Source organism: Pleurodeles waltl, chromosome 11 (genome assembly GCF_031143425.1).
Source record: "Pleurodeles waltl isolate 20211129_DDA chromosome 11, aPleWal1.hap1.20221129, whole genome shotgun sequence".
NCBI lineage: Eukaryota > Metazoa > Chordata > Amphibia > Caudata > Salamandridae > Pleurodeles > Pleurodeles waltl.
The window spans coordinates 377970287-377988812 of NC_090450.1; the positions used below are offsets into that span (position 1 = coordinate 377970287).

At 46.3% G+C, this 18526-nt stretch overlaps 1 protein-coding gene across 15 annotated transcripts in view; it reads right to left on the reverse strand.

Moving 5' to 3' along the window:
* PXYLP1 (2-phosphoxylose phosphatase 1) overlaps positions 1-18526 on the reverse strand; it is an 807084-nt gene that overhangs the window by 329631 nt on the left and 458927 nt on the right. For 11 of the 15 annotated variants that reach the window (XM_069213691.1, XM_069213684.1, XM_069213688.1 and 8 more), the window contains one exon: positions 11451-11577. In XM_069213691.1, coding sequence (XP_069069792.1) covers positions 11451-11577 — 127 coding nt within the window. Of the gene's footprint in view, positions 1-11450; positions 11578-13354; positions 13462-18526 lie in introns of all 15 variants that reach the window. The other 4 variants (XM_069213694.1, XM_069213695.1, XM_069213696.1 and 1 more) reach the window with 1 other exon arrangement.

Below are 18526 nucleotides of genomic sequence, written 5' to 3' on the forward strand. Positions count from 1 at the left end.
GCTGGAAGCAGACACTGCTGAGCTTTTGGGTGAAGGGGGGCCTGTCAGGGAGGAACTGAGTGTGGCACAGCAGACCTGTCCCACTCTAGAGGGTCTAAGACAGCAAGCTGTCAAACAAGCTAATGGGGATGTCAGTGACTCTCAGAGTTTACTGGGAGGACAACCTCTTGTACACTGAAGCAAGGGATCCTAAACCTGGAACTGCCAGGAGGTTAGTGATTCCTCAGGAGTACAGAAAGTTCCTCCTAACTCTAGCCCACGACATTCCCCTAGCTGGACATTTGGGACAAATGAAAACTTGGGATAGACTTGTTCCCTTGTTTCATTGGCCTAGAATGTCTGAGGACACAAAAGAATTATGCAAGTCCTGTGAAACCTGTCAAGCCAGTGGCAAGACAGGTGGCACCCCAAAGGCACCCCTTATTCCACTGCCTGTGGTTGGGGTTCCCTTTGAAAGGGTAGGGGTTGACATAGTTGGCCCCCTTGACCCTCCTACTGCTTCAGGCAATAGGTTTATCTTGGTGGTAGTGGACCATGCCACCAGATATCCTGAAGCAATTCCTCTAAGGACCACTACAGCATCTGCAGTGGCAAAGGCCCTCCTGGGAATATTTTCCAGGGTGGGCTTCCCAAAAGAGGTGGTATCAGACAGGGGAAGCAATTTCATGTCTGCTTACTTAAAGGCCATGTGGAAGGAGTGTGGGGTGACTTACAAGTTCACTACACCCTATCATCCACAAACAAATGGACTGGTGGAGAGATTTAACAAAACTCTCAAAGGCATGATTATGGGACTCCCTGAAAAACTCCGCAGGAGATGGGATATCCTTTTACCATGCCTCCTTTTTGCCTACAGGGAGGTACCCCAGAAAGGAGTGGGCTTCAGCCCCTTTGAACTCCTCTTTGGACACCCTGTCAGGGGTCCACTAACACATGTCAAGGAGGGTTGGGAACACCCTTTAAAAGCTCCAAAGCAAGATATTGTGGATTATGTACTTGGCCTCAGATCAAGGATGGCTGAGTACATGAAAAAGGCCAGTAAAAACCTTCAGGCCAGCCAAGAGCTCCAGAAGCAATGGCATGACCAGAAGGCTGTTTTGGTTCAGTACCAACCAGGGCAGAAAGTGTGGGTCTTGGAGCCTGTGGCCCCAAGAGCACTCCAAGATAAATGGAGTGGACCCCACACAATTGTTGAGAAAAAGGGTGAAGTCACCTACTTAGTTGACTTAGGCACTGCCAGGAGTCCCCTTAGGGTGCTCCATGTCAATCGCCTGAAACCCTACTATGACAGGGCTGATCTCACCCTGCTCATGGCAACTGATGAGGGACAGGAAGAAGACAGTGATCTTCTACCTGATCTCTTCTCTTCCACAGAACAAGATGCTCTAGTGGAAGGTGTAGTTTTGGCTGATTGTCTTACTGCTGAGCAGAAAGACCATTGCATAAATCTCCTGGGTCAGTTTTCTGAACTCTTCTCTACTGTGCCAGGTACCACTTCTTGGTGTGAGCACACTATAGATACTGGAGACAGCTTGCCTGTCAAAAGTAAGATCTATAGGCAACCTGACCATGTCAGGGACTGCATAAAGCAAGAGGTGCAGAAAATGTTAGAACTGGGAGTGGTTGAGCACTCTGAAAGTCCACGGGCTTCTCCTGTGGTACTTGTACCAAAACCCCATTCCAAAGATGGAAAGAAGGAAATGCGGTTTTGTGTAGACTACAGAGGTCTCAACCAGGCAACCAAAACTGATGCTCACCCTATACCCAGGGCAGATGAGCTCATAGATACACTGGCATCTGCCAAGTATCTAAGCACTTTTGATTTGACTGCAGGGTATTGGCAGATCAAATTATCAGAAGATGCTAAACCTAAAACTGCATTTTCAACCATTGGAGGCCATTACCAATTCACAGTAATGCCTTTTGGATTGAAAAATGCACCTGCCACTTTTCAGAGGTTGGTGAATACAGTCCTGCAAGGGCTGGAAGCTTTTAGTGCAGCATATTTGGACGATATAGTTGTCTTTAGCTCCAGCTGGGATGACCACCTGGTCCACCTATGGAAAGTTTTTGGAGGCCCTGCAAAAGGCAGGCCTCACTATCAAGGCTTCAAAGTGCCAGATAGGGCAGGGGAAAGTGGTTTATCTGGGACACCTTGTTGGTGGGGAACAGATTGCACCACTTCAGGGGAAAATCCAAACTATTATAGATTGGGTTCCCCCTACTACTCAGACTCAAGTGAGAGCCTTCCTAGGCCTCATTGGGTATTACAGGAGTTTCATTAAGAACTATGGCTCCATAGCAGCCCCTCTTAATGACCTCACATCCAAGAAAATGCCTAAAAAGGTATTATGGACAGCAAACTGTCAGAAAGCTTTTGAGGAGCTGAAGCAGGCCATGTGCTCTGCACCTGTCCTGAAAAGCCCTTGTTACTCTAAAAAATTCTATGTCCAAACTGATGCATCTGAATTAGGAGTAGGGGCAGTCCTATCACAACTTAATTCTGAGGGCCAGGATCAACCTGTTGCTTTTATTAGTAGGAGGTTGACCCCTAGAGAAAAGCGTTGGTCTGCCATAGAGCGGGAGGCCTTTGCTGTGGTCTGGGCACTGAAGAAGTTGAGGCCATACCTGTTTGGCACTCACTTCATTGTTCAGACAGACCACAAACCTCTACTTTGGCTAAAACAAATGAAAGGGGAAAATCCTAAATTGTTGAGGTGGGTCCATATCCCTACAGGGAATGGACTATACAGTGGAACATAGACCTGGGAGTAGCCACTCCAATGCAGATGGACTCTCCAGATATTTCCACTTAGACAATGAAGACTCATCAGGTCATGGCTAGTCTTATTGTCCTTCGTTTGGGGGGGGGGGGGGGGGGGGGTTGTGTAGGAAAGCACCATCTTGCCTGGCATGTTACCCCCATTTTTCACTGTATATATGTTGTTTTAGTTGTATGTGTCACTGGGACCCTGCCAGCCAGGGCCCCAGTGCTCATAAGTGTGCCTGAATGTGTTACCTGTGTTATGACTAACTGTCTCACTGAGGCTCTGCTATCCAGAACCTCAGTGGTTATGCTCTCTCATTTCTTTCAAACTGTCACTAACAGGCTAGTGACCAATTTTACCAATTTACATTGGCTTACTGGAACACCCTTATAATTCCCTAGTATATGGTACTGAGGTACCCAGGGTATTGGGGTTCCAGGAGATCCCTATGGGCTGCAGCATTTCTTTTGCTACCCATAGGGAGCTCTGACAATTCTTACACAGGCCTGCCACTGCAGCCTGAGTGAAATAACGTCCACGTTATTTCACAGCCATTTTACACTGCACTTAAGTAACTTATAAGTCACCTATATGTCTAACCTTTACCTGGTAAAGGTTAGGTGCAAAGTTACTTAGTGTGAGGGCACCCTGGCACTAGCCAAGGTGCCCCCACATTGTTCAGGGCCAATTCCCCGGACTTTGTGAGTGCGGGGGCACCATTACACGTGTGCACTACATATAGGTCACTACCTATACGTAGCTCCACAATGGTAACTCCGAATATGGCCATGTAACATGTCTATGATCATGGAATTGCCCCCTCTATACCATCCTGGCATAGTTGGCACAATCCCATGATCCCAGTGGTCTGTAGCACAGACTATGGTACTGCCAAACTGCCTTTTCAGGGGTTTCACTGCAGCTGCTGCCAACCCCTCAGACAGGTTTCTGCCCTCCTGGGGTCCAGCCAGGCCTGGCCCAGGATGGCAGAACAAAGGACTTCCTCTGAGAGAGGGTGTTACATCCTCTCCCTTTGGAAAATGGTGTGAAGGCAGGGGAGGAGTAGCCTCCCCCAGCCTCTGGAAATGCTTTCATGGGCACAGATGTGCCCATTTCTGCATAAGCCAGTCTACACCGGTCAGGGACCCCTTAGCCCTGCCCTGGCGCGAAACTGGACAAAGGAAAGGGGAGTGACCACTCCCCTGACCTGCACCTCCCCTGGGAGGTGTCCAGAGCTCCTCCAGTGTGCTCCAGACCTCTGCCATCTTGGAAACAGAGGTGCTGCTGGCACACTGGACTGCTCTGAGTGGCCAGGGCCAGCAGGTGACGTCAGAGACTCCTTCTGATAGGCTCCTTCAGGTGTTGCTAGCCTATCCTCTCTCCTAAGTAGCCAAACCCTCTTTTCTGGCTATTTAGGGTCTCTGCTTTGGGGAATTCCTTAGATAACGAATGCAAGAGCTCATCCGAGTTCCTCTGCATCTCTCTCTTCACCTTCTGCCAAGGAATCGACTGCTGACCGCGCTGGAAGCCTGCAAAACTGCAACAAAGTAGCGAAGACGACTACTGCAACTCTGTAACGCTGATCCTGCCGCCTTCTCGACTGTTTTCCTGGTGGTGCATGCTGTGGGGGTAGTCTGCCTCCTCTCTGCACTAGAAGCTCTGAAGAAATCTCCCGTGGGTCGACGGAATCGTCCCCCTGCAACCGCAGGCACCAAAGAACTGCATCACCGGTACCCTGGGTCTCCTCTCAGCACGACGAGCGAGGTCCCTTGAATCCAGCAACTCTGTCCAAGTGACTACCACAGTCCAGTGACTCTTCAGTCCAAGTTTGGTGGAGGTAAGTCCTTGCCTCCCCACACCAGACAGCATTGCTGGGAACCGCGACTTTTACAGCTACTCCGGCCTCCGTGCACTTCCGGCGGAAATCCTTTGTGCACAGTCCAGCCTGGGTCCACGGCACTCTAACCTGCATTGCACGACCTCCTAAGTTGTCCTCCGGCGACGTGGGACTCCTTTGTGCGACTTCGGGTGAGCACTGTTTCACTCCTCTTCGTAGTGCCTGTTCCGGCACTTCTGCGGGTGCTGCCTGCTTCTGAGAGGGCTCCTTGTCTTGCTCGACACCCCCTCTGTCCCCAGACGCAATTGGCGACATCCTGGTCCCTCCTGGGCCACAGCAGCATCCAAAAACCCTAACCGCACGATTTGCAGCTAGCAAGGCTTGTTGGCGGTCTTTCTTCAGGAAAACACTTCTGCACGACTCTCCACGGCGTGGGGGATCCATCCTCCAAAGGGGAAGTCTCTAGCCCTTGTCGTTCCTGCAGAATCCTCAGTTTCTACATCCCAGTAGCAGCTTCTTTGCACCCACAGCTGGCATTTCCTGGGCATCTGCCCATCTCCGACTTGCTTGTGACTTTTGGACTTGGTCCCCTTGTTCCACAGGTACCCTCGACTGGAAATCCATTGTTGTTGCATTGCTGGTTTGTGTCTTTCCTGCAGAATTCCCCTATCACGACTTCTATGTCCTTTGGGGAACTTTAGTGCACTTTGCACTCACTTTTCAGGGTCTTGGGGTGGGCTATTTTTCTAACCCTTACTATTTTCTAATAGTCCCAGCGACCCTCTACAAGGTCACATAGGTTTGGGGTCCATTCGTGGTTCGCATTCCACTTTTGGAGTATATGGTTTGTGTTGCCCCTATCCCTATGTGTCCCCATTGCATCCTATTGTAACTATACATTGTTTGCACTGTTTTCTAATACTATTACTGCATATTTTGGTATTGTGTACATATATCTTGTGTATATTTGCTATACTCATACTGAGGGTACTCACTGAGATACTTTTGGCATATTGTCATAAAAATAAAGTACCTTTATTTTTAGTATATCTGTGTATTGTGTTTTCTTATGATATTGTGCATATGACACTAGTGGTACTGTAGGAGCTTCACTCATCTCCTAGTTCAGCCTAAGCTGCTCTGCTAAGCTACCATTATCTATCAGCCTATGCTGCTAGACACCCTATACACTAATAAGGGATAACTGGGCCTGGTGCAAGGTGTAAGTACCCCTAGGTACTCACTACAAGCCAGTCCAGCCTCCTACCCTAATATATGGGATTCCAACAGTGTAATGTCTCGCTCCCTGTTACATTCGTGGCTGTGGAAAGCCGCTAATGCTCTGCCTTGAATTACTGCCTTGAACACCTCCTATAGACACGTGGGGAGGCAATTGTGTGTTGGTTCAAGTCAGAATATTCTGCGGGAGCATCTCTAAGGAGGTCCACCAAGGTGTCCTTGCTGAACAACCAGGCGTGACATCTCCAAACTCCTCCTACTCCAGTATATCCAGTCACCAAATGCATCTCAACCGGAGCGTGTTCAGAAAGTGCTCAGGTTAGGATATGGGTGTGTCTGAGGATTAGTAGGGAATTGGTAGGCATAAGGAAGTAGTCAAGGCAGGAGTGTGTCTTATGTGAGGCAGATTTGTGTGTGAATGTGATGTCAGGTGGTGCCATCTGCGCCAGATGTCTACAAGGCCCAGGAAGTGTACCCATCTTTGGAGTGCTAGTGTCTTAGAGGATGGGTTTGCAGAGGACGTATCAAATGTTCTGTCCATAGTGATACTGAAGTCTCTGCCAAATATGATGGTGTTCGGCTGTGCCTCCAAAGGCACATTGGAGAGGTCTGCCAGAGTGGCCGTTACTAAATTTGGAGGCACATATATTCTGTCTATAGTTCATGGTTGCCCCTCTAGCGTACCCTCCAGGAAAATATATCTTCCCTTCTTGTCCCAGTGAGATCAGCCAAGTGACTTTATTACCTTCCGCCACCACTCTTGCCCTTTTCTGTTTAATTATGACTTTTTAAACATTTCATAGTGTTTTATGAGTAAAAGTTCACCCACCGCGCCTCTTGCTTTTAAAGATAATTTACAGACCTCCAGCTGCTGGAACAGAGTTCGCAATGGAGCACACACGCTTCAGCTGAAGCAGACACAAACAGGTCTGCTGTGAGGGTTGGGTTGAGGCAGATGCTGCTCAGGCGCTTTGTTTTCATTACAGAAACACTGCTTTGGTCAGAGCAAAAACAAGTACATTTAATCAGATTTCAGTCAGCGAAAATCCCTCCTAAGTAGAGACGACAGATGACAGTTTTCTCCCTCACGTATAAAACTTTTTGCGAGGTTTCTGTGCGATAATCTTTATTTTGGGTTAGTTCTTGTTAAAGGAGCTTGACTGATTATGCTTGAGGGTGTCCTTGGGTTTACAGAGCTGCTGACACGAGAAGTAGATCTCGATTGTCTTGATCTACAGGTTCTTAATTGAAATACTCTGTATTTTTAAAACATTTTAAAAACAGCCATGTAGTTTGACATATCAATAGTTGGGTAAACTGCAGACACGCGGTATCACCATTGACAATTATTAGAAAAAGCGAGTATGCATAATCTGCAGCAGAGCCCACATCAGTTTGTATATTGTATGCAGCATTTATATAGGGCTTACAACCACTAAGAGGACTGAATCGCTTGCCCACATTGAAAGCATGTAACACCATCAAGGGTGTGTGGCTGGGGGAGCATTGTCTTAGTCTTCGGCCTATCTAGGTAGTGTCTCCCTGTCGTGTGTGACAATCCTGTTGTGTGTGACAAACATAGAGGGGCAGTCATCGTAGTATGGGATGCATCATTTAGGAGGGTGGTGAGTGAAAGTTAATAAGTGTGACTGGGCACCGAGATCAGTTACAATTTGGTTTTATAATGAGTGAACTATGCACGTAAATAAGACGACTGATGTATTTTTCTATGCATCATCTTATTTTATCTTGACTTTAAACACGTGTGGAAATGTCCATACAACGTGATTTGCGAGCGAGTTGTCAGTAGGGCATACCGTTCTGTTTAACCGCCTGGCTCTGCAACAGGAACTGAAAAAAAGTAATTTGTGGCTTTTGTTTAGGTTCTTTCAGTGTTTTTAACTTGCATGAACATACCAACCTCGCAAAAGTGCCTTGGTGCAGAATAAGCGCTTCATTCAGTTAGGTGATTGTAAGCAACCTGGCAGACTTTATTGTTGGTTTGAAATTGTATGTGCTTTTCGTTTTTTTATGTGTTTGCTCCGATACATTCTAGTTCAACAAAGGGAAGGTATAAAAACTTATATTCATTCCTCAAAGGTATTCTCTTTCTTGTTAAGCACTTGGATGCACGTGGTTTAAATTTGCCATTAACATTTCTAATTTCATGTATCATCAGAAAGTGAGAACTTTTTAAAATGAAAAATAAACATTCATTGTTTAAAAAACAAAACTGTAATTAATGTCGGATAGTTCTGTCCAATACATTGTTAGACTGGGTTCCTAGACGTGAGCAGGTAGAAGGCCCACATTAGTAGAGTAGAGCTGTTTATCAGAATATTTTTCTGTCAGCTTAGCCAGTACCTTCCACGGCAGTCTTTGCATGGTGACAAACTAAAAGTTGTATCTTTAGGCTTAAAGGTTTTTTTTCGTTCACACTGTTTTAATCGAGCTCTTGATTGTTTTTTTGTTTTTAAAGTGTCTCATCGAAAAGGAATGTAATAAACAACACACTGTCTGACCCCGGGGAAATAAATCTTATTCAGCGACTGCTAAGGCTTCCCGAGGCTCGGTATTAGACTAGACATCAAAGATTGTACCTGGAGCGATGAGTCAATTTCCTTACCCAGGAGAGAGCCTCACACCTGTATTTGTGTGATTACAGGTAGAGCTCTTCAGGCAATAAATGAGGAACACACACTCAAAGACTTACTCCAGGCCAATAGGTTTTTATATTGAAAAATATATTTACTTAGTTTATTTTAAGAACCACTGGTTCAAGATTTGCAGTAAACACTTTAAATGCAAGGTACTTCACTTAGATATTTTAGGAGCTTTGAATAAAAGCAATATCATATACAGTCTTTGTAAAAATGACAATAAGCTATTTTCATAGTGGACACAGTGCAAATATCAACAGTTCCTGGGGGAGGTAAGTAAAGGTTAGATTAGGAGGCAAGTAAAACACTTACAAGCTTCAGTCCTGGGGTATAGGCAGCCCACCGTTGGGGGGGTTCAAGGCAACCCCAAAGTTACCACACCAGCAGCTCAGGGCCGGTCAGGTGCAGAGGTCAAAGAGGTGCTCAAAACACAAAGGCACCTATGGAGAACAGGGGTGCTCCGGTTCCAGTCTGCCAGCAGGTAAGTACCTGCGACCTCGGAGGGCAGACCATGAGGTTTTTTTACAGCCATGGGGGGGGCACAAGTAGGCACACAAAACACACCCTCAGCGGCACAGGGACGGCCGGGTGCAGTGTGCAAAGCAGGCGTCGGGTTTAAGATAGGAAACAACGGAAGGACCTGGGGGTCACTCTGGCGGTGCAGGCAGGCACGGGGGGGGTGCTTCTCTGGACAGCCACCTCCTGGACTAGGCAGAGGGTCGCCTGGGGATCACTCCTGCGCTGAGGTTCGGTTCCTTCAGGTCCTGGGGACTGCGGGTGCAGTGTTGGTTCCAGGCGGCGGGTCCCTTGTTACCTTGTTACAGGCAGTAGCGGTCAGGGGGAGCCTCTGGATTCTCTCTGCAGGCGTCGATGTGGGGGCTCAAGGGGGTCCTCTCTGGTTACTTACGGGCTCCTGCAAGGGGGGAGGTGTTAATTATCTCCACCCAATGCAGGCTTTGTTTCTGGCCTCGGAGAGCACAAAGGCTCTCATCCCAGGGGGGCAGAAACTCATCTCTCAGCAGCAGGCTTGCACAGACCAGTCAGTCCTGCACTGAAGGATTGGGTAAAATACAGGGGGCATCTCTAAGATGCCATCTGTGTGCATTTTGTAATAAATCCAACACTGGCATCAGTGTGGGTTTATTATTCTGAGAAATTTGATACCAAACTTCCCAGTATTCAGTGTAGCCATTATGGAACGGTGGAGTTAGTTTCTGACAAACTCCCAGACCATATACTTAATATGGCCACACTGTACTTACAATGTCTAAGAATGGACTTAGACACTGTAGGGGCATACTGCTCATGCAGCTATGCCCTCACCTGTAGTATAGTGCACCCTGCCTTAGGGCTGTAAGGCCTGCTAGAGGGGTGACTTACCTATGCCACAGGCAGTGTGGGGTTGGCATGGCACCCTGAGAGGGATGCCATGTCGACTTTGCCTTTTTCTCCCCACCAACACACACAATCTGCAATGGCAGTGTGCATGTGTTAGGTGAGGGGTCCCTAAGGGTGGCACAACACATGCTGCAGCCCTTAGAGACATTCCCTGGTCACAGGGCCCTTAGTAACACTGGTACCTTTTACAAGGGACTTATCTTTGTGCCAGGGGTGTGCCAATTGTGAAAACAATGGTACATTTTAAGGGAAAAAACACTGGTGCTGGAGCCTGGTTAGCAGGGTCCGAAGCACACTTCTCAGTCAAGTCAGCATCAATATTAGGCAAAAAGTGGGCGGTAACTGCAACAGGAAGCCATTTTCCTACAGGTGTTGTCTGCTGTTGGTAGCCCTGGAACTAGGGCTTATATGGGTATTAACTTTCATGTTGTTTTACACCACTCTAAGACAGGCGCTCAGTCACTTTCCACCCAGTGGGTAGCTGGCTCACCTCTCCTTGGTGCTCCCGCCTTCTTCACAGCAGGAAGAAAGCGGCAGGTTCCTGCACAGCCTCTTCCTTGTGCACCAGGCGCAGCCATGTCTTCACCCAGCTACCATAGCCACCGGCTTTACGAGGCCAGACTAGTTAGACGACAGCCACAGACACATTCCCGAGGGGAGGCCACCCCCCCTCTCACCTGGGCAGGCACCGGACTTCCACAGGGTAATGCTGGAACATGCCGACAGCCCGGCACATAATGCCTCCAATCCGTGCAGTTTCTCCAACTCTCGCCTCAGGCCTCCTCTCGCACCGAAACTCGACCCGGCATTGTATTTGGTGCTCGCCTCGTGTGAAGCTCTTGGATGGGGCTAGAGTGGTCTATGTTAGGCGTCACCCAGGAACTCAAACTGCAGCCGCCATCTTGCTACTCCAGCCACGACGCCTCAATCCGTAGTTTTAAGTCTTTAGCACACAGCTTCATCAATATTGCCATATGAGAACGTTATTGTCAATCATTCTGTTAGCAGCCTCAAAACCTATTATAATATTAAAAGAACATGTACTACAATTGCCAGTAGACATTGGACTGTAAAAGCTATAGAAGCAGATTCAAATGCCATAAAAAGAAATTTAGATAATGAGCGCAGAAATTATGTGTGTTGGAAGGAAAGAAGCACATGCCAGTTTATCTCGAAGTGATGAAATCAACCCGAAAGTGTTTTCTAAATGAAAGCTGCCTAGTTTTAACAAATCCCTCCACAAAACCCCTCAAAAACAACTAATCAGTGGCAAGTGGAAGCTGTTCAGAAACCCAATAAAAACATACATCAATGATAAATGTACCAATTCATTATTTCTCCCTACCTGTATTACTTTTATTGACATTGTTTCTCTCAGAGACAATCCTTTACTTATCAGTACTTTATAAATCTGAATGAATGTCTAATAGCTTCATTATATGGAAACCCAATTTCAACAAAGCAGGGATTGTTTAAATACATTCGGACTGTAAAACATTGCTCCGAACAAATATGTTGCACCTTCACCTAAAAAGACTTAAACTGTACCTGCTGATGCTCAATGTACAGGAGATGTCTGGTCTCTTGGTTCTAGGGATGGAGTACAGTGGATATCGATCTCCATGGCGGATCAATATATGAACAGACAGCAGCTTGAAATTATGAGGGACACGACCTAGGTTAAAGGAAAATACATCTTGAAACTCTCAGAATAAATCCTCAGTGAAATCATTAGTTTCCATTAATCATAATGCCAATGCTTACAATTCCAACCTAGGCCTATCAGAGAAGAACATTAACCAAACAGTAGCGTTTTCTAGCACTGAGACACCCTTGCATAGATTTCTAAGTGTTTTGAAGGAGAAAGAGGTTGCATCGTGGAAGCGACAGTCCCGGAAAGGACCCTTGCACAGCTTTAATGACTCTATGGCGGTCCTCATGTTTATGACTTGAGAAAGGTATCTTGTGTCATAACTGATTTCCGGGCATTAAAATATCTTATACATGTTATCTACGAAGGCATCCAAGGCAACATCTGTATTTTTGCCAAGGATGTTTTTAAGTAAAACAGAACACTGAAAATAGCCTAAAGAGTCTGAAAGGAATAAATGTGAGGAGGGGAACACTTTAATGCGCTTGCGCCAATGGTAATTACCCTGGGCTTCATTCCAGTGCATCGTTTTTTTGCATACTATGCCACTCCTGACAGGGAGCAACCACATACAAATTGGTCTTGGTCTTGTTCCAATAGGAAAAATAAGAAAGGTTATCATGTGCACATTCACAGACTGAGAAAAGTGTGTGTGGTGAATTTCAAGTTTTATCCTTCATGAATTTAGTGAGGCTGACAGCAGAGGCTATTCAAATTCTGGCAGTCATTGTTGAGAGTATAGCTTCTATGAGACCATGGGTCTAGACGTGGCTGTCCTGACCACAAGAAAAATGGCAAATTAAAGGTAGTCAAGACGCCTGGTAATGATGGGCATAAGACTTATTTGAGGAGGGCCAATTGTTAATATTTCTCGAGTGGGAGTGGATTTTGGTGGATTGTATATTTATTTCAGTTTGAAGAATGTACAGTTGCCTGCCACTGAACAAAGTGAGTGGCAGTGGGGCTTTTTTGGGAGTGTGTGTTTTATCTTCCTGTTACATTATTAGGTTTTGAGTGGGAGTCTGTTTAAAGAGAGAAAATGTATCCTATCCTTGTATTTTGCCATGTTGATGAAATCACAAGAGTAGATAAATACTGTGAGTGGAATGTGTGCTTGTCACTGGGATTTTTCTGCAGTTTTACTTTGTCAGGCTCTGTTATCATCAATTGGATCTGGCTGGGATTAAGAAAGGATCACTGGTGTGTATCAAATGCAGTAAACTTGCCTATTCCTCAGTAGATGGTTAATATGGATTAACAAGGTATTTGAATTGACAGAGCTACACGTGATAAATTTCCCATGCAGATTTCATCTTTAGTTTTATGATCACCCTTTTTGTTGAGTCAATGAAAATTAGCTAATTACATAGCAATGGATACATGAAATGTACTTACTTAACTGCTCCGTTTGGGTAAAACAACAATAAATAAAAAAACACAACAAATTCACAAAGATCTGTTTGTACCCAAGGTCCATTCCTGTGTGCAAAACAGTCACTTACTAAAATAAAATCACCATCCCAATTTACAGACTCCGGATTGGTAGGCTTTCAGGTCAGTAAAGTGTGGTAACAAATGGGGAAAACTACTAGTATGACAGATCAGCCACATTCACTTGTTTGAAGCTAGTGATATGAATGGGAGCGTTCTACAAGATGCGCCACTGCAAGCTCCCACTTGTATGTTTTTGAGTATATATAAAATGTACTATTATCCCACCTCCACACAAATTTACTTTGGTTAAACAAAAGTACAAATGCCTTGTATGTTTGAGAAGGATGAGGAATACTCCTATAGTTACCTAGGATTACAGGAAGGGGTTTCTCCAGTAGAAACAATGTTTCCTCACAAAACATAAAAGTTCACATGCTAATGCACATTTTTGCATCATTTTGTAGTAGTGTTCACCTGGTAAAAAAAACCATGTGTAAGTTTTCTCTTAAAATGAGAGAGCTCAGAGACACTGGCAATCATAACATAAGGTTAACAGTCTGCAGCAGAAAGCGGAGGAGATGTAGGCACCCTAAACTCTGGTAGACATGAAGGAACAATTCTAGGGCTAGCATGAGAGAGTCTGAGAGATTAGACTAGGGACAGTGTAACCCAGTATTCCAAGCAACAAAATATACATGTCCATCCAAGGGTAGTCTGCATACAACACTTCATAAATGGTATATATATATATATATTTAATTTACATTTAAATATCATACATTCTGATACAGTAAGCCAGTTATGCTGCTAGAAGAATGGCAATTTCAAGTTAGGTCACTGGACGGAAGCAGAGCAATGTAAAACACAATACAGTACTGAAAGCAGGACTATTGGTAAATCAGTGAGGCTCGGAGTCTGAGTTCTATGGATAGTTTTGATCCCTGCACTAACAGGAGTTTGCAAAAGGAATTAGGAGCTATGTGACAATTATCACACTTACTGTGTTTTCCCCTGACAGATTTTGGCAGGTGAGTCTTACTCACTTTTAATGAGGGAAGAGGCCTGTATAAAATGCAAAACATGCAGATCATGGTGGATTAAATAATAATTCTTCATGGTGTACTTTATCTTGAACATGGGAAGAGGTAAGAGGTATTTACCAGACCTCTTGAACAGCTCACCCCTAGATAACGGTAGTTCATGGGTTAAGTGAATAATTATCCCTTTACTGACATACTCGGAATAGAAGCCTATGTAACACTTGTGAACAGATCTAATGACTGTGAAAGTTAACCGGATAAGAACCTTGGACATATCTATATTAGGGGGTAGGAAAGTACCCTCTTTCTGGCATGGTTATCCCCACTTTTTGCCTGCTGTCACTATGTTTTCACTGTGTTCACTGGGATCCTTCTAACTAGGATCCCAGTGACTGTGCTCTCTCCCTCTTAATCTGGTCGTTCCTGACTTTGTACACCCCACAATTGCCATACTAGTGCCCCCATGTAAGTCCCTAGTATATGGTACCTAGGTACCCAGGGCATTGGGGCACCAGGGGTTCCCCAAAGGCTGCAGCACGTATTATGCCAACCATAGGAGCGCACGCAAAATGTGTCTCGAGGCCTGCCATTGCAACCTGCGTGAGATGGTGCATGCACCCTTTTACTACAAGTCACTGTAAGACACCCCTATGGCAGGCCATCCTAGCCCAAAGGGCAGGATGCAGGTACCTGTGTGAAAGGGCACCCCTGCATGAGCAGAGGTGTCCCTACGAAGTTCAGCTCCATTTTCCTAGTCTTTGTAAGTGCGGGGAAGCCATTTTACCCGTGTACTGGCCATGTAACATGACCTGGGCATGCTTGGTATCAAACATGTCAGAATCATACCCCAATACTGTTGCCAGTGTTGGTTGTATGATTCCATGCACTTTGGGAGATCCTTAGCAAGCCCCCAGGCTTGCTCCTACCAGTTTGCAGGGTTGTCCCCTGCAGCCCACGCTGCCACCAACCTACAGACCGGTTTTTGCCCTCCTGCTGAAGCTCAATCTCAGGAAAGCAGAACAAAGGATTTCCTTTGGGAGAGGGAGGCAACACCCTCTCCCTTTGGAAACAAATGTTACATGGCTTGGGAGGGGTAGCTTCCCCAAGCAACTGGGATGCTTTGAAGGGCACATTTGGCGCCCTCCTTGCATAAACCGGTTTGCACCTGTCCAGGGACCCCCGGTCCCTGCTCTGGCACAAAACTGGACAATGAAAAGGGAAGTAAGCACTCACCTGTCCATCACCTCCCCAGGGGTGGTGCCTAGAGCTCGTCCAGGTGGCCACTTGATACTGCCATCTCGAATCCACGGTGAGTGGAGGCCCCTAGGAGCATCTGAGTGGCCAGGACAGGCAGGTGACATCACAGCCCCTCCTGATAGGTGGTCACTTTGCTAGGTGACCAATACCCCTTCCTGGGCTATTTAGGGTCTCCCTCTTGGATGGGTCCTCAGATTCGACATGCAAGATTCCAGCAGGCTTCCACTGCATGTTTACTTCACCTTCTGGCCACTGGAACTGCACCCTCCAGGAACCAACAATCTGCATCTACAGCAATGCCTCTGCTCTGCAACACTGTTTCTCTGGCTCCTTCCAGCAACTGCCAAATTCCCCCAGCTGTGAATCTTCTGACGGCGATGAGTCTTCAGTCTGCACCAGAAGCAAGAAGGAATCTTCCTTGGAGTGAAGGAGTCACTCCCCTGCATCCGCAGGAACCTACTGCAACGACGACCGGCTGCGTGGATCTCCTCTCCTCCAGTGCTGTGTGGACTCTGCATCACAGGTGGTAGTCTGGAGTGGTTCCCTTGGTCCTCTCTACCAGTTGTCTAACTTCGTAGACGGTAAGCCCTTGTCTCTCCACGCAGGATAGTATCCTCACGTACAGCGTCTCTTGCAGGTACCAAGGCTTGTTAGCATCTTCTCCAACGGATCTTCAGGCTCCATGTAGCCTCAGCCCTCCTCTCTGCAACGCACAGTCCTCGGTGTGCTTCTCCAGTGACCTGGGACTCCTTTGTAGGTGTGCTGCGTAGGCCTCACTGCGACTCCTGTGCTTGCTGCCTGTGGGACACCTGTTGGGGCTGGCTCCTCTTCCTGCGACTTTCCTCACTACTGAAGGTCACTCGGGACTACTCTCTATAGGTAGAGTCCTACTGGACCTTACTGGTCCCCAGCAACTCCGCATTCCTTCTCCAACAATATTTGCCTTTGCCAAGGCTTGTTGGTTTTTCAACACCACTGACTGACTGCAATCCTTCTTCTGGGGAAAGGGGGGACGTCGACTGCATAACTTCAGGAACTCTTCAGCTGCTCCAGTGCTGCACTGCTTCCTTCGCTCACCATAGATCTGGTCCTGCGTCCACCGATGGGTGGGTAGTGACTCTTGTCACGACTAGACACTCCAACGCGAACTGGACTTGGTCCCCTTCTTTTACAGGTTTTCTTCTACCAGGATCCACCTTTGGTTTCTTGCAGTCTTGTCTGGGTCTTGCAAAATCCTCCTCTGAAGACCTTTTTGGTGGTTTTGGGGAGAACCAGGTACTTACCGCTTTTCTCCTGTTCGCTGGGGGGCACTCTGTTACTTACCTTTTGGGGTTCCTAGTTTTTCCAGCTCCCCTCTACTGATTCCACTTCCTTGGGTGGGGGCCCGACTTTCGCATTCCACTTTCTTAGTATATGGTTTGGTCCCCCCCTCCCGACTTCCCCCCGGGCCTTCAGTACTTACTACTGCTTTCACTGTGTTCTATTGCCTTTTATGCTAATTCCTGACTTCTAATGTGTGCATAATAGTGTGTTTACTCGCCTGCTAGAGTGGTATTGCCTATACAGTATTTTAGTATTTCTGTTATCTAATAAAGTGCCTTTATTTTTGTAATACTGTGTGGTTCTTTCATGTTTTTAAGTCCTGTGTGACTACAGTGGTATTGCATAAGCTTTGCATGTTTCTGAGATACATCTTGGCTGCTCATCCACAGCGACCTCTAGAGAGCCCTGGCTTCTTAGACACTGTCTACACATCACTAATAGGGGATACCTGGACCAGATGTAAGGTGTTAACACTATAGGTGCTCACCACTCACCAGGCCAGCTTCCTACAATGTTTATTTGTAAAGCACACTATCACTCAGGAGGTATCCTGCAACTGTGCAGGTATATGTACCTAGCCCTGCCTATGGTAGGTTGGTTAATCGTTTTGCTGTTAGGCCTTTAACCCCTAAAATGATAAGCATTTTTTAGTAATTGTGGTAGTTCAGGCTTAAGCCTCAATAACTTTTTTCCACATATGATACCAATGACACATTTGCATCCTTTTTTTCCACTATCCCAAGGAGGGAACTGAGAAAATAGCGAAAATATAGTTAAATTTTGTTTTTTGGAGGAAAAAAAGCGCTCTGCAAAACAAATGTTTGTTTTCTTCTTACAAATGGCATTGACTAAAGGTTTGCTGTGTTAAAGTATTCATCTCCCCAGCTTTCAGGAACATGTAGAGATGAATCAAAAAATCTATCTTTCCCCACAGTTTGCGCATTTGTCAAAGGGGTAGCCTATTGTTTCTAATTTTTGTTCTTTCAACGTACTTACAGTTTGAGGCGGAAACTGGTGTGATAACCAAGGGTGATCCCCAAAAATGACAGATTTCTGAAAATTCCTGAATATATCAAGGGGTCATTTGTGTAGATCCCTCGAGGTTTACCCAAAGAACCTAACTGTTGAAATAAAAAAATATTGAAAATGAGTAGGAAAAAAAAAAAAAAAAAATTGGATATTTGTGTTAACGTTATTATTTGTACCTTCTTGTTACGATGATTGATTTACAAAAGCAATATACCATTACAGCTGCTGGACATTTTCAGATGCAGGTATATCTAGGGTTGGTAGGCTTTCTAAGAACCCGAAGCACCCAGAGCCAACAACTGAGCTGCACCATACAATGTTTTTTCATTGTGCACCAGATATAGAACAATTCATATGGTAAAATAATAGAAGTGACAAATAGGTATCAAGAAAACCTATGTATTTCGGGGCCTGGTTTGGGGCGTCAAGATTTGCAGTCGCACTCAAAGAGTGCTCCAGACCCCTCCGTCATCCGCCGCCAAACTAGCCTCTGCCTAGTCAGGCAGGACACCACCTTAGCCTCATTTTTCTTCTCTGCTGAATAAAATCTTGCTGAGTGGAGCCCCAAGGCCACCTTTGCAGTGGAAGAAGCTGAAAGAATGCAGAGGCCGCGGAGCCTCAACAAGATGGCGGCGGAGGGCAGCTAGTGCCGATTGTGATAGCACGACCTCAGGGGCTTTACTGTGCCGCCTTGAGAACTGAGCTGTTGGTGCCCCTAGGGTGATTGCTCCTACCAACCAGAAAGTGAGGAAGGAGTGATGGGCCGTCACCAGTGGAGAGACAGTGCCCTGAGAAAATGGCAGATGCGGGCGGCCGCTGACACCGGTGGACGTGAGCGCCTTGCGCTGCGGCTCTCAGTGCGCCCCAGTCTGGAATCTGCGAAGTTGGCC